Genomic DNA, 18,652 nt, shown 5'->3' with positions numbered 1-18,652 from the left:
AACGCTGCGCATTGGTCTACTCCATACGACGATCGTGACAGTAGCGCTCTTTTTGTGTCTGTCTTCCACCCCCTTTGCCTCTTTCTCGATCTCTCTTGTTCAAACCTGACGGAACATATTATAATTTCAAAGAAACACTAGAGTTACAGAATCACAGAATTACAGAACACTACTTTGCATTATTTCAAAATCCTTCCTTCTCTCTTGGGAAACACGCCCGACTGATAATCAGAAATTCATGGACTTGTTTTTCAATGCATTTTCTTGCATTGAGATGGATAGAGCGATGAATATTGATAGAGAGAGAGAGAGAGCGGAAAAGAAAAAGAGAGAACATTTTGTGTTCAGATCTCTTACTGCTAAGCATTGACCTTGCAAAGGTAGTGAGAGGGGTGGATAGAGAAACCGATTGGATGGATGGATGGATGGATGGATGGATGGATGGATGGATAGATAGAGAGACTGCAGTCCCCTTTCCGACAGGCCACTGTGAGAGCGCCAACCCGCTTCGGCTCTGCAGTTAGCAAGGGCAGCTCTCGGACCACGATCCTGCGGCTTGGAACGGCGCTCCGAGTGCTCCAACGGGAATATTCCCTGCCAACAGTGGTGTGAGATTCCAGTCGGTTCACACCCCACCATCACACACTCCCACATGGTGTCCCAACCCGTCCCCCTTAACTACAGAACACCGTGCCACCCGCATGTGAGGAGAGGGGTGTGGAGCGGGGAGCGGGGAGAGGGGTGTGGAGCGGGGGGACGGGTGTGGGGCGAGGAGAGGGGAGAGGGGTGTGGGGCGGGGAGAGGGGTGTGGAGAGGGGTGTGGGGCGGGGAGAGAGGAGAGGGGTGTGGAGCAGGGAGAGGGGTGTGGAGCAGTGAGAGAGGAGAGGGGTGTGGAGCAGTGAGAGAGGAGAGGGGTGTGGAGCAGGGAGAGAGGAGAGGGGTGTGGAGCAGTGAGAGAGGAGAGGGGTGTGGAGCAGTGAGAGAGGAAAGGGGTGTGGAGCAGTGAGAGAGGAGAGGGGTGTGGAGCAGTGAGAGAGGAGAGGGGTGTGGAGCAGTGAGAGAGGAGAGGGGTGTGGAGCAGGGAGAGAGGAGAGGGGGTGTGGGGCAGGGAGAGGGGTGTGGAGCAGTGAGAGAGGAGAGGGGTGTGGAGCAGGGAGAGAGGAGAGGGGTGTGGAGCAGTGAGAGAGGAGAGGGGTGTGGGGCAGGGAGAGAGGAGAGGGGTGTGGGGCAGGGAGAGAGGAGAGGGGTGTGGGGCAGGGAGAGAGGAGAGGGGTGTGGAGCAGTGAGAGAGGAGAGGGGTGTGGAGCAGGGAGAGAGGAGAGGGGTGTGGGGCAGGGAGAGAGGAGAGGGGTGTGGAGCAGTGAGAGAGGAGAGGGGTGTGGAGCAGTGAGAGAGGAGAGGGGTGTGGAGCAGGGAGAGAGGAGAGGGGTGTGGAGCAGGGAGAGAGGAGAGGGGTGTGGGGCAGGGAGAGAGGAGAGGGGTGTGGAGCAGGGAGAGAGGAGAGGGGTGTGGGGCAGGGAGAGAGGAGAGGGGTGTGGGGCAGGGAGAGAGGAGAGGGGTGTGGAGCAGGGAGAGAGGAGAGGGGTGTGGAGCAGTGAGAGAGGAGAGGGGTGTGGTGGCATTCTTGGGATCCTGTAGATTTCGGCTCTTATTTATTAAGTGTCTCAGAGTAGGAGTGCTGATCTAGGATCAGGTCCCCTCTGTCCATAATAATCTGGTGAATTATGCAAAACTGATCCTAGATCAGTACTCACCCTCTGAGATGCTTGATTCTGAGCTACTCCCCTCAGCTGGGGACAGTAGCATAAATGAAGATAGAACCTACCAGGTTGTTACTTAAGCAATACAAAATAGGCAGTGCTGTATAATGAATACAGTCACGGGTAAATGGCGTTGTTCGGCCCACGAGATAGTGGAAGGCCAGTTAACCCATTTACCTGTGACTGTATTCATGATACAGCACTGCCTCGCATGCCTTATTGCTTTTATAAAACTGTTACCAACATACTAAAATAACAATGAAGTCCGTATTTTAATTAACTTTATTTTGATAAGTCAATTCATACAAGGTCATTCTGCCCCCAGATGACATAGTCCAGACAAAGATCTGGTTGTTAGTTATTTTGGTCATGTTGCTACAGACTCGTGTCCTTAAGCCTTATGTCTACCAGATGCGTCAAACCCTTTGCATTCTGGGCGGAAGTCATTCAATTTCAATGGAGCAGTCAGCAATGCTGCGTTGGGGATGCCGCACTAGGCAAAAATGACCTTCTCCATGCTGCAAACCTTTCTGCAGCCTTGCGAAGCACATGTGGGTCAAGTACGGAAAATGCGGACTAGACATCCTGCAAAAACGACATATGGCAAAACGCATGCGCATTTGGTGGACATACGGCGTTAATTATTTTTGCATAGTTGCTATACAAAATGACTGGTTGTCAATTCTAATCAAAATTGTTGCTATGCATGTCCATGATAATGACGTTGATGCATGCTTATTATTATTAACGGCCACTGTACCAAACTGAATTTTAGGCTGGAAGCAATGGGAAATAATGTGCGAGTTGAGATAAATACAAGAGATGATTCGGACAGCAACATGAACATGATATTCTTATGGCGGCACAGTGAGAATTTTCAGATGGAACTGTTAGCAGGTATACGGTTGATATACAGTGGGTATACGGTTGATATACAGTGGGTATACGGTTGATACACAGTGGGTATACGGTTGATATACAGTGGGTACACGGTTGATATACAGTGGGTATACGGTTGATACACAGTGGGTATACGGTTGATATACAGTGGGTACACGGTTGATACACAGTGGGTATACGGTTGATATACAGTGGGTATACGGTTGATACACAGTGGGTATACGGTTGATACACAGTGGGTATACGGTTGATATACAGTGGGTATACGGTTGATATACAGTGGGTATACGGTTGATATACAGTTGATATACAGTGGGTATACGGATGATATACAGTGGGTATACGGTTGATATACGGTGGGTATACCGTTGATATACAGTGGGTATACGGTTGATATACAGTGGGTATACGGTTGATATACTGTGGGTATACAGTTGATATACGGTTGATATACAGTGGGTATACGGTTGATATACGGTGGGTATACCGTTGATATACAGTGGGTATACGGTTGATACACAGTAGGTATACGGTTGATATACAGTGGGTATACGGTTGATATACAGTGGGTATACGGTTGATATACAGTTGATATACAGTGGGTATACGGTTGATATACGGTTGATATACAGTGGGTATACGGTTGATATACGGTGGGTATACGGTTGATATACAGTGGGTATACCGTTGATATACAGTGGGTATACGGTTGATATACAGTGGGTATACGGTTGATATACTGTGTGTATACGGTTGATATACAGTGGGTATACGGTTGATATATGGTGGGTATACCATTGATATACAGTGGGTATACGGTTGATATACAGTGGGTATACGGTTGATACACAGTGGGTATACGGTTGATACACAGTGGGTATACGGTTGATATACAGTGGGTATACGGTTGATATACAGTGGGTATACGGTTGATATACAGTTGATATACAGTGGGTATACAGTTGATATACGGTTGATATGCAGTGGGTATACGGTTGATATACGGTGGGTATACCGTTGATATACAGTGGGTATACGGTTGATACACAGTGGGTATACGGTTGATATACAGTGGGTATACGGTTGATATACAGTGGGTATACGGTTGATATACAGTTGATATACAGTGGGTATACGGTTGATATACGGTTGATATACAGTGGGTATACGGTTGATATACGGTGGGTATACCGTTGATATACAGTGGGTATACGGTTGATATACAGTGGGTATACGGTTGATATACTGTGGGTATACGGTTGATATACGGTTGATATACAGTGGGTATACGGTTGATATACGGTGGGTATACCGTTGATATACAGTGGGTATACGGTTGATATACAGTGGGTATACGGTTGATATACGGTTGATATACAGTGGGTATACGGTTGATATACAGTGGGTATACTGTTGATATACAGTGGGTATACAGTTGATATACAGTGGGTATACGGTTGACATATAGTGGATGTACACATTTACAGTATCAGTATGAATATATCTAAATGCAGAGAGATGGACATGCAGTATAGTGCAGTTATTTTGTGTACAGTTCAGAGATGGCTTAATGCAGTATAGTGCAATTATTCGGTGTACAGTTCAGAGAGGCTTGATGCGGTGTGCATTATAGAGTGCATAGTCCTTTAGTTTCTATGGGCCAGATGACCGGTTGGTGAGGGCCACAGCCCAGGGGAAGAAACTTTTCAGGTGGCAAGAGGTTTTGGTCATGAGTGACCTGAACCGCCTGCCAGAGGGGCATTTTTGGAGGTGGGGGAGACCGTGGTGGGAGGGGTCGGCGATGATCTTTCCTGCACACTTCCTTTCCCTGGAGTCGTGCAGGACCTCGATGGAGGGAAGGTTGCAGCCGATGACCCTCTCTGCAAACCGGATAATATGTTGCAGTTTGCCCTTGCAGTGGGCAGATGCAGACGCAGACCCCAACCCAAACCAGACGGTGATGGAGGATGTGAGGATGGACTCAACGATTGATGAGTAAAACTGGATCAGGATTGACTGGGAGATTTCTTCAACTGCCGCAAGTAGTACATCCGCTGGTGTGCCTTCTTGGTGACCGCTGTGATGTTGTCAACCCATTTGAGGTTGTGGGAGATGATGGAATTTGAATGATTCAGCCGTGCTAACAGCTGAGCCATCAATCTAGAGGGGGAGAGATGGTGGGGGGTGTTTTTTTAAGTCAAACACAATTTCCACGGTTTTGTCTGTGTTGAGTTCCAGGTTATTGCGACTGCACCAGACCACTAGCCGGTCGTCCTCTCAACGGTACATGGACTGAAGAGTGACGGACAGAAGCAGTGTTGTAAGTAAAGAGTGACCGACAGAGGCAGTGTTGTGAGTAAAGAGTGACGGACAGAGGCAGTGTTGTGAGTAAAGAGTGACGGACAGAGGCAGTGTTGTGAGTAAAGAGTGACCGACAGAGGCAGTGTTGTGAGTAAAGAGTGACGGACAGAAGCAGTGTTGTGAGTAAAGAGTGACGGACAGAGGCAGTGTTGTGAGTAAAGAGTGACGGACAGAAGCAGTGTTGTGAGTAAAGAGTGACGGACAGAGGCAGTGTTGTGAGTAAAGAGTGACGGACAGAGGCAGTGTTGTGAGTAAAGAGTGACGGACAGAGGCAGTGTTGTGAGTAAAGAGTGATGGACAGAGGCAGTGTTGTGAGTAAAGAGTGACCGACAGAGGCAGTGTTGTGAGTAAAGAGTGACCGACAGAGGCAGTGTTGTGAGTAAAGAGTGACGGACAGAGGCAGTGTTGTGAGTAAAGAGTGATGGACAGAGGCAGTGTTGTGAGTAAAGAGTGACCGACAGAGGCAGTGTTGTGAGTAAAGAGTGACCGACAGAGGCAGTGTTGTGAGTAAAGAGTGACGGACAGAGGCAGTGTTGTGCACAACATCGACATGGGAAAGGTTTATTATTTCAACTGGTCAAACATTATAGGAACTCTGGTGATTTTAGGACTTACATCATCCTCACCCCAACCACAAACATATTAGCCTTATTTTCATTTAGGAAATTATGACAGTTCATCTATTTTATCAGGAAATGCAAAACTATACATATATGATGACCCCTCTTGATTTTGGCCCACTATGTGCACATGGTATAAAGACATTGAGACTGATCTGATGTGGCCTTGTAGCTGTTCGACCATGAAATAATAATAATAATAATAATCATAATAATAATAATCATAATAATAATAATAGCCTAATGACTGATAGAAATGTGTGGAAGTGGGGAGACATAGATAGCTAAATAAATAGGACAATAAAATAGTCATATTCAATATTTCATATCAACAGATTATGCTTTTACTCCTGAGAAATATACATTGACTGGTCTATTTGGTAGTAGGCCTACCCCCAAACCCAAAGCCCAACCCCCAAACCCAAAGCCCAACCTCCAAACCCAAAGCCCAACCCCCAAACCCAAAGCCCAACCTCCAAACCCAAAGCCCAACCCCCAAACCCAAAGCCCAACCCCCAAACCCAAAGCCCAACACTTAAGACAATAACGTAGTGCATTTGGTCACTTGGAGAAGTGGTTTAAAGACGACATGACTGCAAATAAGTATAAGCATTCTTAAGAGATCAGTACACATTTCCAACAGCCTGTAAATGCACAGGTAGCTTCTACACGTTCCTAATGGATAAAAACATTGTTGCTGATATATTTACTGTATTTCTTTAAGAGACACGTGGAAAACAAACCAGCCTGTTGATGCAACACTAAACTTAAACGTCAACAATTAACATTCCGTCATATTATTATTCAAATAATGCAACAATTTGTTTTACAATCGTTACCGATAAAGCTGCCCTTGATCTGTACATTACATTTAAATGAGGTTTTATAATCACCTGCGATGTTAAAATACTGAAAAGCTGGCTCCGGTATCCCTCTTACCCGTGCAATGCGTCTTTGATAAAACCATAAAGGTATTGTTTGGGTTTTAGCTTGATGTATCATAGAAATCCAATTTTTAAAAAACAAGACATACATGTTCAAAGTGCAATTTAGTCTGATATAGTCCATGAAGTGGTAAACCTCTGATATCAGCACAATCATTAGCTGGTCCTGGAAATGTTACTCTGATAACATGAATCTAATACTCTGTTATCATCTCTACCACAGAGTATTAATACAATAGAAAGTATAATACTCTGCATGCATCTCTACCACAGAGCATTAATACTATCGAAAGTATAATACTCTGTATGCATCTCTACCACAGAGTATTAATACTATCTAAAGTATAATACTCTGTACCAGAGCACATAGGATAACAACATAAAGCTACACTGTTCATGATTAAACATGACCTCTAACCTTTGACCTTCTCATGCCAAACCAAGGGGGCCACAAATTCAAACTGGACACAAGCTACAGTCCACACAGGCCCAAAACAAGTCCATGCCAACAAAAAAATACATCTCCATTTGACTCAAGTACAAGACGAACGGTAGGCATTCAATGCAAAATAGCAAGTTATTAACGTTTTAAAATAGAGAGTACAAAAATACTTATAGGGATATAGGGGCTATGATATTGGAATTCACTGCAGCTTGCTGTGGAATGTTTAATACGCTCGTCATCATCAGTATTCTTAACGATGGGCTTGTCAGAACTAGGCCCAGGGGCAACCAGGGGCAACCAGTGTAAACGTTCAGATTCATAACTGTTTACTACTGTATACTAGAAAGATATTGACCCCTACCTATATGTACATATCTACCTCAATTACCTCCTACCCCTGCACATCGACTCGGTACTGGTACCCCGTGTATATAGCCAAATTATCATTGACTCGGTACTGGTACCCCGTGTATATAGCCAAGTTATCATTGACTCTGTACTGGTACCCCGTGTATATAGCCAAGTTATCATTGACTCGGTACTGGTACCCCGTGTATATAGCCAAGTTATCATTGACTCGGTACTGGTACCCTGTGTATATAGCCAAGTTATCAATGATTCGGTACTGGTACCCCGTGTATATAGCCAGGTTATCATTGACTTGGTATTGGTACCCCGTGTATATAGCCAAGTTATCATTGACTCTGTACTGGTACCCCGTGTATATAGCCAAGTTATCACTGACTTGGTACTGGTACCCCGTGTATATAGCCAAGTTATCATTGACTCAGTACTGGTACCCCGTGTATATAGCCAAGTTATCATTGACTCGGTACTGGTACCCCGTGTATATAGCCAAGTTATCATTACTCATTGTGTAACGTATTTATTCTTCTTCTATATTTTTCTCTCTGCATTGTTGGGAAGGACCTGTAAGTAAGCACTGTTAGTCTACACCGGTTGTTTACGAAGCATGATTTGATATTAAAGGCTGGTCTTCAGATAATGTTGTTAGTCTGAGAAAAGTGGGAAAAGTGACTGTTTTAGTGTATGAAGAATATCACTGTCAATCTGAATGATACTCCGGTTGACTTCTCGTTGTAACAGAACCACAAAAGAACCAAATAGAATCGAGCAGTTTAGCATGATGGTAATGACACAGAATTAATTACCACAGAAAAACAACTTTAAACAATGACAGTACATTTACTGCGAGTGCCTATGATCCATGCTGAGACGCCTACACAGCAAATTCTCCAGTGTACGGTCCACACTTTTCAAAGTTAAATTAACACTTAGTGTAAAGTCTTATTTGCATATTTCCCAGAGTGGCTTGCCTTTCGATTGAATTGTTGAGTTACCACTCATGACTGTATTTGTTAGTGACAGAGACATGGTTGTTGCATTCATTCATTTTCAGTCCTGTGGTCTTCATCAAGTGAGATCCTAAGCGAATGTTATCATTAAAATGTAATTATTTAAGACAATAAAATACATACAGTACCAGCCAAAAGTTTGGACACACCTACTCATTCAAGGGTTTTTCTTTATGTTTACTATTTTCTACATTGTAGAATAATAGTAAAGACATCAAAACTATGAAATAACACATATGGAATCATGTAGTAACCAAAAAAGTGTTAAACAAATCAAAATATATTTTATATTTGAGATTCTTCAAAGTAGCCACCCTTTGCCTTGATGACAGCTTTGCACACGCTTGGCATTCTCTCAACCAGCTTCATGAGGTAGTCACCTGGAGTGCATTTCAATTAACAGGTGTGCCTTGTTAAAAGTTAATTTGTGGAATTTCATTTGTGTTGTGACAAGGTAGGGGTGGTATACAGAGGATAAGTTCATTAGAGTTAACTGCACCTCAGATTGCAGCCCAAATAAATACTTCACAGAGTTCAAGTAACAGACACATCTCAGCATCAGCTGTTCAGAGGAGACTGCGTGAATCAGGCCTTCATGGTCGAATTGCTGCAAAAACACCACTACTAAAGGACATCAATAATAAGAAGAGACTTGCTTGGGCCAAGAAACACAAGCAATGGACATTAGACCGGTGGAAATCTGTCCTTTGGTCTGATGAGTCCAAATGTGTGATTTTTGGTTCCAAACGCTGTGTCGCAAAGTAGGTGAATGGATGGTCTCCGCATGTGTGGTTCCCACCATGAAGCATGGAGGAGGAGGTGTGACGGTGTGGGGGTGCTTTGCTGGTGACACTGTCAGTGATTTATTTAGAATTCAAGGCACACTTAACCAGCATGGCTACCACAGCATTCTGCAGAGATACGCCATCCCATCTGGTTTGCGCTTAGTGGGACTATCATTTGTTTTTCAACAGGACAATGACCCAAAACACACCACCAGGCTGTGTAAGGGCTATTTGACCAAGAAGAGGAGTGATGGAGTGCTGCATCAGATGACCTGGCCTCCACAATCACCCAACCTCAACCCAATTGAGATGGTTTGGGATGAGTTGGACCGCAGAGTGAAGGAAAAGCAGTCAACAAGTGCTCAGCATATGTGGGAACTCCTTCCAGACTGTTGTTCCAGAATGCCAAGAGTGTGCAAAGCTGTCAAGGCAAAGTCGTGGCTACTTTGAAAAATCTAAAATATATTTAGATTTGTTTAACACTTTTTGGGTTACTACATGATTCAATATGTGTTATTTAATAGTTTTGATGTCTTCACTATTATTCTACAATGTAGAAAATAGTCAAAATAAAGAAAAACCCTTGAATGAGTAGGTGTGTCCAAACATTTGACAGGTACTGTATTTCATAAGGCCTTACTTTGAGGGCCTAGTTTTACCCTGATACAGTGGCCTGAAACTCCATATCAGGCCTGCAAGTCACAATATGCTGGCTTGCAAAGTGATGTGTAATTCCTATGGAATCCAGCCAGAGTAGGGATATCCAATTTTGTATTAATTTTTTCACCCGCAACCAGCATTCAGAATGACTGCCAGGGTTGGAAAGACTAAGATATGAGACTACCTAACGCATCTAAACAGGAACGACCATTTCGGTAAAGGGTGCATTAAGGCCAAGTAACAGATTAGTTGAGAAAAATTGATGTTATTTATATTTTAAGGTCCAATGCAGCCGTTTTTATCTCAATATCAAATCATTTCTGGGTAACAATTAAGTACCTTACTGTGATTGTTTTCAATTAAAATGGTCAAAAAGAAAATAAAAATAGCTTCGTAGCAAAGACCACTTTCTCAAGCAAGAATTTAGCTAGGACTGTCTGGGAGTGGTCTGAGTGGGGAGGGGTAAACTGAAAACTAGTCGTTATTGGCAGAGTGGTTTGGAACTCTCTTATTGGTCTATTAACTCATTTACCGCCTGGTGATGTCACCAGGCAGGCCAAAACCCCATCACACCAAAACAGGCTGAAATTTCAGGCGGTCTTTTCAAACAGCTTTTACACTAAAAGGGCATTATCATTATTTTCACAATTTCACAGTATTATTCCAACCTCATATTTTGGAAATATATATAAAACACAGGAAAATCACATTTTGACTGCACTGAGCCTTTAAGTAGAATAACATTAATGAATCAATGTGCATGCAAAAAACATAGGTATTTAAACAAACAATACTCAAAATCAACCTGCAATAGAGCATGCTGGGAAATATGATAATGATGGGCGTGGTTTTGGTTCAACTCTGGTTATTAACACCAACACTGGGGTTCTTTAAATCTTTACAGTGTTAATTTAACTCCTGAATCAACACTAGAAATGTTACACTGAAAAATCAACACTAGTTAACACTGGCTTATTTGCTGTGTAGAGAAACATAAAGGCTTGTATCTAATATGTAAATCGACAAATGTACCATGAATACCCATAAATTGAAATAGCAACTCCGAGCTCTTGCGGCCATCAACACAGATGCTAGTGCAAAGATAAAGCAGTGCTTTAGTTCATGTTGCATTGGTTATAGGTCATAACAGTTGGAGCCTTGGCTTGGTTCTGAGTTGTATAGTTCAGACAGTTGGCCAGCAACTTGAGTCTCTAGTATATTCTAGAGAGAGAGCAAGGCTTGTCCAGTCTGTGAGCTACACACGTCCACGAGCTCAGAGTGAAACGTGCACAAACTCAGAGTCAGTTCAGTATGCCTGTCCACAGGGATATGACGGATAGAGAGAAAGAGATTAAAGAAGGAACGAGACCCACACAAGAACACACAGAGGCAGAAACAGACAGGGAAAGGTGCATTAGTGGCAGTTTGTATGCAACGCTCCAAAACGATAGTGCTCCATCCAACTGTCATCAATTAGCCATTGTCCAATCGTTCAAAAGCTTGTTACTTAGTATCGCCCACTCCTAGAACATGTTGCTGAGCCATCGTCCAATCCTGGAGTTTGTTACTGAACAACTGTCAAATGCTAGAGTGTATTACTGAACATGGGGCCAATGCTAGAGTTTTTTACTGAGCATCGTCCAATCCTTGGGCCGGTTGCAACGGGGTCGTAAGTGGGTCGTTATCTACGTCTGACGTAAAATGCACTCTAACCCCGGACCTAAAGATTATACCTGTTGCACCACCTGGTCGTAAGCCCGTCTATGAGCTACGACTGGGCGTAGATTCTACACCTAGTAGGGAACAGGCGTAGGGTTAAATTGGGAATATTTATATTTTCAAAAGGATATGAGTCTCGTGTTCATATTTTACAACCTCTGCAGGCTTTTGGAGTTACATTTACATTTTAGTCATTTAGCAGACGCTCTTATCCAGAGCGACTTACAGTTAGTGAGTGCATACATAATTTTTTAATTTTTCATACTGGCCCCTTGTGGGAATCGAACCCACAACCCTGGCGTTGCAAACGCCATGCTCTACCAACTGAGCTACATCCCTGCCTATGCGTGAGTCAATAGCAACATAATACACTTGATTATGCTACATTATAGCATGCTAAATGTTTCTAATCAGTGATAGATTAGCAAACGAATAGATGAAATATACCACCACCACCTATTTGCCAGAGATCAAACAGCCAAATATATTCACTGACAGAGGTTCAGTGAAACAAAATCACTTTGATTGATTATCAGACAAGTCGAGGGATTTTGATCAGGATGATATAGGCTAGCGTACGTGAGTGAAGAGAAAAATAATTAACTTGTTATACTAGACTAGCAAAATGTTCTGATCAGTGTTAAATGAGCAAACTAGACTAGATTAGCATCATGAGCACTCACCTCAATTTAGCTAACATTTCCAAGCCTAACTAAATATCCAAACGGAGATTCAGTGAAAACTAAAATCTGACATTGACTGATTTATCAAGACGAGTCCCCATGCTTGTCTCAAAGCAGCACGATGGCGCTGACCCAATCAAAACAGTGCTGAAATCATAGTTGACCACATGCGGCTTTTGCTTTAAATTATTTTAAACAGTTGGATGACTTTGGGACTTTCAGTAAGCAACAATGTGATGCCTTCAATGGCATTAGACTATTTTATTCCAGTATGTTGGTCATTCAGTGATATTTATTCCCACGGTAATCCTCTATGGATCCTTCCAGTTCTGGTTAAGAAAACATGCATGCATAGTGATGGGCTTTGCGAAGTGATGGCGAAGTGACATGCCTCGCAAAGTTTAGAACCGCCATGAGGATGGTGACAGCCTACGAACGGGTGCTGCCTAGCAACCATCATTTTGAAGCATCAAATCTCATGAACATGCATTGCTTACGCCTGACCTTTTTTATGCCCAACTGGTGCAACTGGCCCCTGGAGCACCTTGCCAAACCATCATCCAATCCTAGAGCGTGTTACTGATTATCATCCAATCCTAGAGCGTGTTACTGATTATCATCCAATCCTAGAGCGTGCTGCTGAGGATCTCTGACACCTGTGTGTTTGTTTGGTTGTCTGAGTCCACATCCTGGGCTGTCGCTCCTTCATATCACTCCTCTCCTGACCCCTCCTCTGTGACAACCACCGTCACCCCTGCCCCTCTCTCCTCCCCTCTCTCCTCCCCTCTCTCCAGCCCTCCCTTCCCCTCCATACCTCTCTCCTCCTCTCCGCAGCCCCTGTTCTCAGGCAATGTTTCCTTACACGGTTCCACAAAGATCCTCCTGACATGGGGCCTGGGCTCCCTCTGTCCCCCACTCCCGCCCTCCAGGACACAGGAAGCATGACTAACATATGTCTCCCCCTGAGGGGATGGGAAATCCAGGGGCAGGTCTGGGTCCCTCTGCCTGGTATAGACCCTCTCAGACAGGGACCCAGTGTGGCTGTCGCTGTGGCCCCTCAACCAGCGCTGGGGCCCACTGAAGTAGCCCTGCTGGGCCCCAGCGGCCCCGTGGCTCCGGGACAGCAGCTTCCGCTTGGTTGGGGGGTTGGCTAGAGGCCGCAGGGGTGTGGAGGAGTGCTGGTCCTGGGTCGTTTTGGAGAGGGAGAGACCCTCCAGGGTTTTGGTGCAGGAAAGGGTGGTCTCGGGGAGGATGAGGGCGGGGGAGAGGGGTGGGGCGGAGGATAGGGGGAAGGCGGGGGAGAGGAGTGGGCCTGGGGAGAGGGGGAAGGCGGGGGAGAGAGGGAGGTCTTTGGGCTGGCAGATGCTGTACCTGAAAAAAAAAAAAAAAGATCCATTAGGTTCTATTCAAGGCTCTGTCAAAAAGACAAAACATTAGATAGTAGAGGAAAGGAGAGAGGGGGAACAGGGATACATATTTCGCAACAAAGCCTCCTTCACTCATGCTGCCAAACATGCCCTCGTAAAACTGACTATCCTACCGATCCTTGACTTCGGCGATGTCATTTACAAAATAGCCTCCAACACTCTACTCAGCAAATTGGATGTAGTCTATCACAGTGCCATCCGTTTTGTCTCCAAAGCCCCATACGCTACCCACCACTGTGACCTGTACGCTCTTGTTGGCTGGTCCTCACTACATGTTCGTCGTCAAACCCACTGGCTCCAGGCCATCTATAAATCACTGCTAGGCAAATCCCCGCCTTATCTTAGCTCATTGGTCACCATAGCAGCACCCACCCGTAGTCTGCGCTCCAGCAGGTATATCTCACTGGTCATTCCCAAAGCCAACACCTCCTTTGGCCGCCATTCCTTCCAGTTCTCTGCTGCCAATGACTGGAACGAATTGCAAAAATCTCTGAAGCTGGAGACTCTTATCTCCCTCACTAACTTTAAGCATCAGTTGTCAGAGCACCTTACCGATCACTGCACCTGTACACAGCCCATCTGAAATTAGCCCACCCAACTACCTCATCCCTATATTGTTATTTATTTTGCTCTTTTGCACCCCCAGTATCTCTATTAGCACATAATCTCTTGCACATCTAGCATTCCAGTGTTAATACTATTGTAATTATTTTGCACTATAGCCTATTTATTGCCTTACCTCCATAACTTGCTACATTTGCACACACTGTATATATATTTTCTGTTGTATTTTTGACTTTATGTTTTTTACCCCATATGTAACTCTGTGTTGTTTTTATCGCACTGCTTTGCTTTATCTTGGCCAGGTCGCAGTTGTAAATGAGAACTTGTTCTCAACTGGCTTACCTGGTTAAATAAAGGTGAAATAAAAAAATAAAATAAAATAAAAGGGGGGACAGAGACATATCTTTGGAGAGTGAGGGACAGGGATACATCTTTGGAGAGTGAGGGACAGGGATACATCTTTGGAGAGAGGGGGACAGGGATACATCTTTGGAGATGGGGGACAGGGACACATCTTTGGAGAGAGGGGGGACAGGGACACATCTTTGGAGAGTGAGGGACAGGGACACATCTTTGGAGAGAGGGGGACAGGGACACATCTTTGGAGAGGGGGGGGACAGGGACACATCTTTGGAGAGTGAGGGACAGGGACACATCTTTGGAGAGTGAGGGACAGGGACATATCTTTGGAGAGTGAGGGACAGGGAAAGGCAGGGCTGGGTGAGAAGAGGTTGACAGGAAGAGGTTTATGGGGACACAAGTGGCAGCTCTTTAGGGTAGCAGCTCTATCTTTAGCTGAGCTTGGGTGTTGGGGTCAGGGTTAGAGGTCATTATCTACCTGAGCTCGTGTATCTGCAGTACGTCAGGGTCAGGGGTTAAAGGTCATTATCTACCTGAGCTCGTGTATCTGCAGTACGTCAGGGTCAGGGGTTAAAGGTCATTATCTACCTGAGCTCGTGTATCTGCAGTACGTCAGGGTCAGGGGTTAAAGGTCATTATCTACCTGAGCTCGTGTATCTGCAGTACGTCAGGGTCAGGGGTTAAAGGTCATTATCTACCTGAGCTCGTGTATCTGCAGTACGTCAGGGTCAGGGGTTAAAGGTCATTATCTACCTGAGCTCGTGTATCTGCAGTACGTCAGGGTCAGGGGTTAAAGGTGGTACCTAAGCTTGTGTATCTGCAGTACGTCAGGGTTAGGGTCAGGGTTAGAGGTCATTATCTACCTGAGCTCGTGTATCTGCAGTACGTCAGGGTCAGGGGTTAAAGGTGGTACCTAAGCTCGTGTATCTGCAGTACGTCAGGGTTAGGGTCAGGGTTAGAGGTCATTATCTACCTGAGCTCGTGTATCTGCAGTACGTCAGGGTCAGGGGTTAAAGGTGGTACCTAAGCTCGTGTATCTGCAGTACGTCAGGGTTAGGGTCAGGGTTAGAGGTCGTTATCGTACCTTAACTCGTGTATCTGCAGTACGTCGGGAGCGCTGCCTCCCAGGGCGTGCACAGCCTGCTGGGATAGGTCCTGTTGGGGAGAGTAGAGCAGGTACTGCTCGCGGGGGGACAAGGCCTCGCTGGAGTCATAGTCGCTGTCTGTTGGCAGGAACACCTCTGAACAACCGTCCTCATCTGACCCCAGTTGGGAGTCTGAGGGAGGAAACAGACAGACGGGTCAGAAACACCCCATTGGGCACAGACTTCAATTTAATGTCTATTCCACGTTTGTTCAACGTAATTCCATTGAAATGACGTGGAAACAACATTGATTCAACCAGTGTGTGCTCAGTGGGACACATACAGTCCATGTACAACATAGTGGTCCTCTGTAGCTCAGCTGGTAGAGCACGGCGCTTGTAACGCCAAGGTAGTGGGTTCGATCCCCGGGACCACCCATACACAAAAATGTATGCACGCATGACTGTAAGTCGCTTTGGATAAAAGCGTCTGCTAAATGGCATATTATTTTTATTATTATAGTGTTGCACACAGACATAGAACAAATTAGATTGTAGAGTGGTGGTATGTGTTTAGCTTAAGATAAAGGCCATCCTTGACGTATTCCAGTGTGTGGAGAGTAAGGGTGAATTGTTGTTGTTGTTGTTGTTGTTGTTGTTGTTGTTGTTGTTGTTGTATGCACCGTATCTAGAGGTGTGAGTGTGTGTGTCTTGAGGCGCTAAGACACCCCCCCCCCCCTCCACAAGAGGAACATCTTCATCATCGTCTACGATGGACAGCCAAGACGGCGTGCGTCATTCTCCTCACCGCTAACAGCCTTCCTGCGTCGTAGCTCAGGTGAGGGTGATGGTGTGGGTAGGTAGTCCATGGTAGAGGATGCTGAGTCACTCTTCGGTGCCCCCTGGTCTGACTCAGGCTGGCTGGCGTTGACCAGGTTGGTGATGGGCATACTGCCACGGGTCTGCTTGTAGCGGGCACACTGCAGGGCATCAGTGATCCAACGCAGCTCCTGCCACATCTCATCCAGCTGCTGCAGTGGAGAACAAAATACTCATTATACACACAACACCGTTATAAAGCATCATAGTTGTAGTTAGTTATAGTTGATTATCATAGTTATAAAGCATCATAGTTGTAGTTAGTTATTGTTGATTATCATAGTTATAAAGCATCATAGTTATAGTTAGTTATAGTTGATTGTCATAGTTATAAAGCATCATAGTTGTAATTAGTTATAGTTGATTATCATAGTTATAAAGCATCATTGTTATAGTTAGTTATAGTTGATTATCATAGTTATAAAGCATCATAGTTATAGTTAGTTATAGTTGATTGTCATAGTTATAAAGCATCATAGTTGTAATTAGTTATAGTTGATTATCATAGTTATAAAGCATCATTGTTATAGTTAGTTATAGTTGATTATCATAGTTATAAAGCATCATAGTTATAGTTAGTTATGGTTGATTGTCATAGTTATAAAGCATCATAGTTGTAGTTATTGTTGATTATTATAGTTATAAAGCATCATAGTTATAGTTAGTTATGGTTGATTATTATAGTTATAAAGCATCATAGTTGTAGTTAGTTATAGTTAATTATCATAGTTATAAAGCATCATAGTTATAGTTAGTTATAGTTGATTGTCATAGTTATAAAGCATCATAGTTATAGTTAGTTATAGTTGATTGTCATAGTTATAAAGCATCATAGTTGTAGTTATAGTTGATTGTCATAGTTATAAAGCATCATAGTTGTAGTTAGTTATAGTTGATTATCATTGTGGAACTGGCAAAGATTATTACTAGGTTTGCTTCAAGTGAATTTTAAGCATGGAACAGATGCAATGACACAGGTAGAGATAACCATGAACATAACGTGACACTAGCAGACCACTGGCTATTAATGCTGAGATGTAGTACAGTACAGTAGCTTTTAGGATAGTAGCAGGTTTCTATTTCACTGAGAGGGACAATAATGTTCACACATTTAGCCTAAAGCTTCAGTGAATACATTATTACCACACAGATGAAAATGTGTGTGTGTGTGTGTGTGTGTGTGTGTCTGTGTGTGAGTGTGTGTGTGTGTGTGTGTGTGTGTGTGTGTGTGTCTGTGTGTCTGTTGTGTGTGTGTGTGTGTGTGTGTGTCTGTGTGTGTGTGTGTGTGTGTGTGTGTGTGTGTGTGTGTGTGTGTACTATTGTATATTCCCACACAGTTTAAAGGGTTTGTAGTGAATAGAACTACGCATCGTGTATACTCTTCCTCACCACAGAGTCCTGATTACACCTGATCACATCACAGCAGCCTCGAGAAGCAGCAGAGAAAGTCCTGCATTACACCTAATCACCAAATGGCACCCTATTTCATACATAGTGCTACGGGCCCCGATCAAAAGTAGTGCACTATATAGGGAATAGGGTGCCATTTGGGGGACAAACCTATAGTATAGAAAGCACACTGTGCCCATAACAATGACCTGCTGCACACCAAAGCCTTTCTCTCCATGCATCACTCTTCCTAGTCCCTCTCTCATTCTTTCCATTACTCCAAACCTCCACTGGGAGTCAGGGTTAACACTGCACATACAGTGAGGGAAAAAAGTATTTGATCCCCTGCTGATTTTGTACGTTTGCCCACTGACAAAGACATGATCAGTCTATAATTTTAATGGTAGGTTTATTTGAACAGTGAGAGACAGAATAACAACAAAATAATCCAGAAAAACGCATGTCAAAATTTTTATAAATTGATTTGCATTTTAATGAGGGAAATAAGTATTTGACCCCTCTGCAAAACATTACTTAGTACTTGGTGGCAAAACCCTTGTTGGCAATCACAGAGGTCAGACGTTTCTTGTAGTTGGCCACCAGGTTTGCACACATCTCAGGAGGGATTTTGTCCCACTCCTCTTTGCAGATCTTCTCCAAGTCATTAAGGTTTCGAGGCTGACGTTTAGCAACTCG

General features: G+C 44.2%; 1 protein-coding gene across 1 annotated transcript in view; it reads right to left on the bottom strand.

Moving 5' to 3' along the window:
- Positions 1-4,313: 4,313 nt before the first annotated feature.
- LOC121547870 (ankyrin repeat and fibronectin type-III domain-containing protein 1-like) overlaps positions 4,314-18,652 on the bottom strand; it is a 116,051-nt gene continuing 101,712 nt past the window's right edge. Inside the window, 4 exon segments of the mRNA XM_045209729.1 lie at positions 4,314-4,540; positions 13,068-13,624; positions 15,689-15,881; positions 16,497-16,719. Of these exon segments, the coding sequence (XP_045065664.1) occupies positions 4,314-4,540; positions 13,068-13,624; positions 15,689-15,881; positions 16,497-16,719 (1,200 nt within the window).

This window comes from Coregonus clupeaformis, chromosome 31 (genome assembly GCF_020615455.1).
Source record: "Coregonus clupeaformis isolate EN_2021a chromosome 31, ASM2061545v1, whole genome shotgun sequence".
NCBI classification, from domain to species: Eukaryota; Metazoa; Chordata; class Actinopteri; order Salmoniformes; family Salmonidae; genus Coregonus; species Coregonus clupeaformis.
The sequence above is the reverse complement of the archived record's forward strand: the minus strand, read 5'-3'. Positions and strand labels throughout refer to the sequence as shown.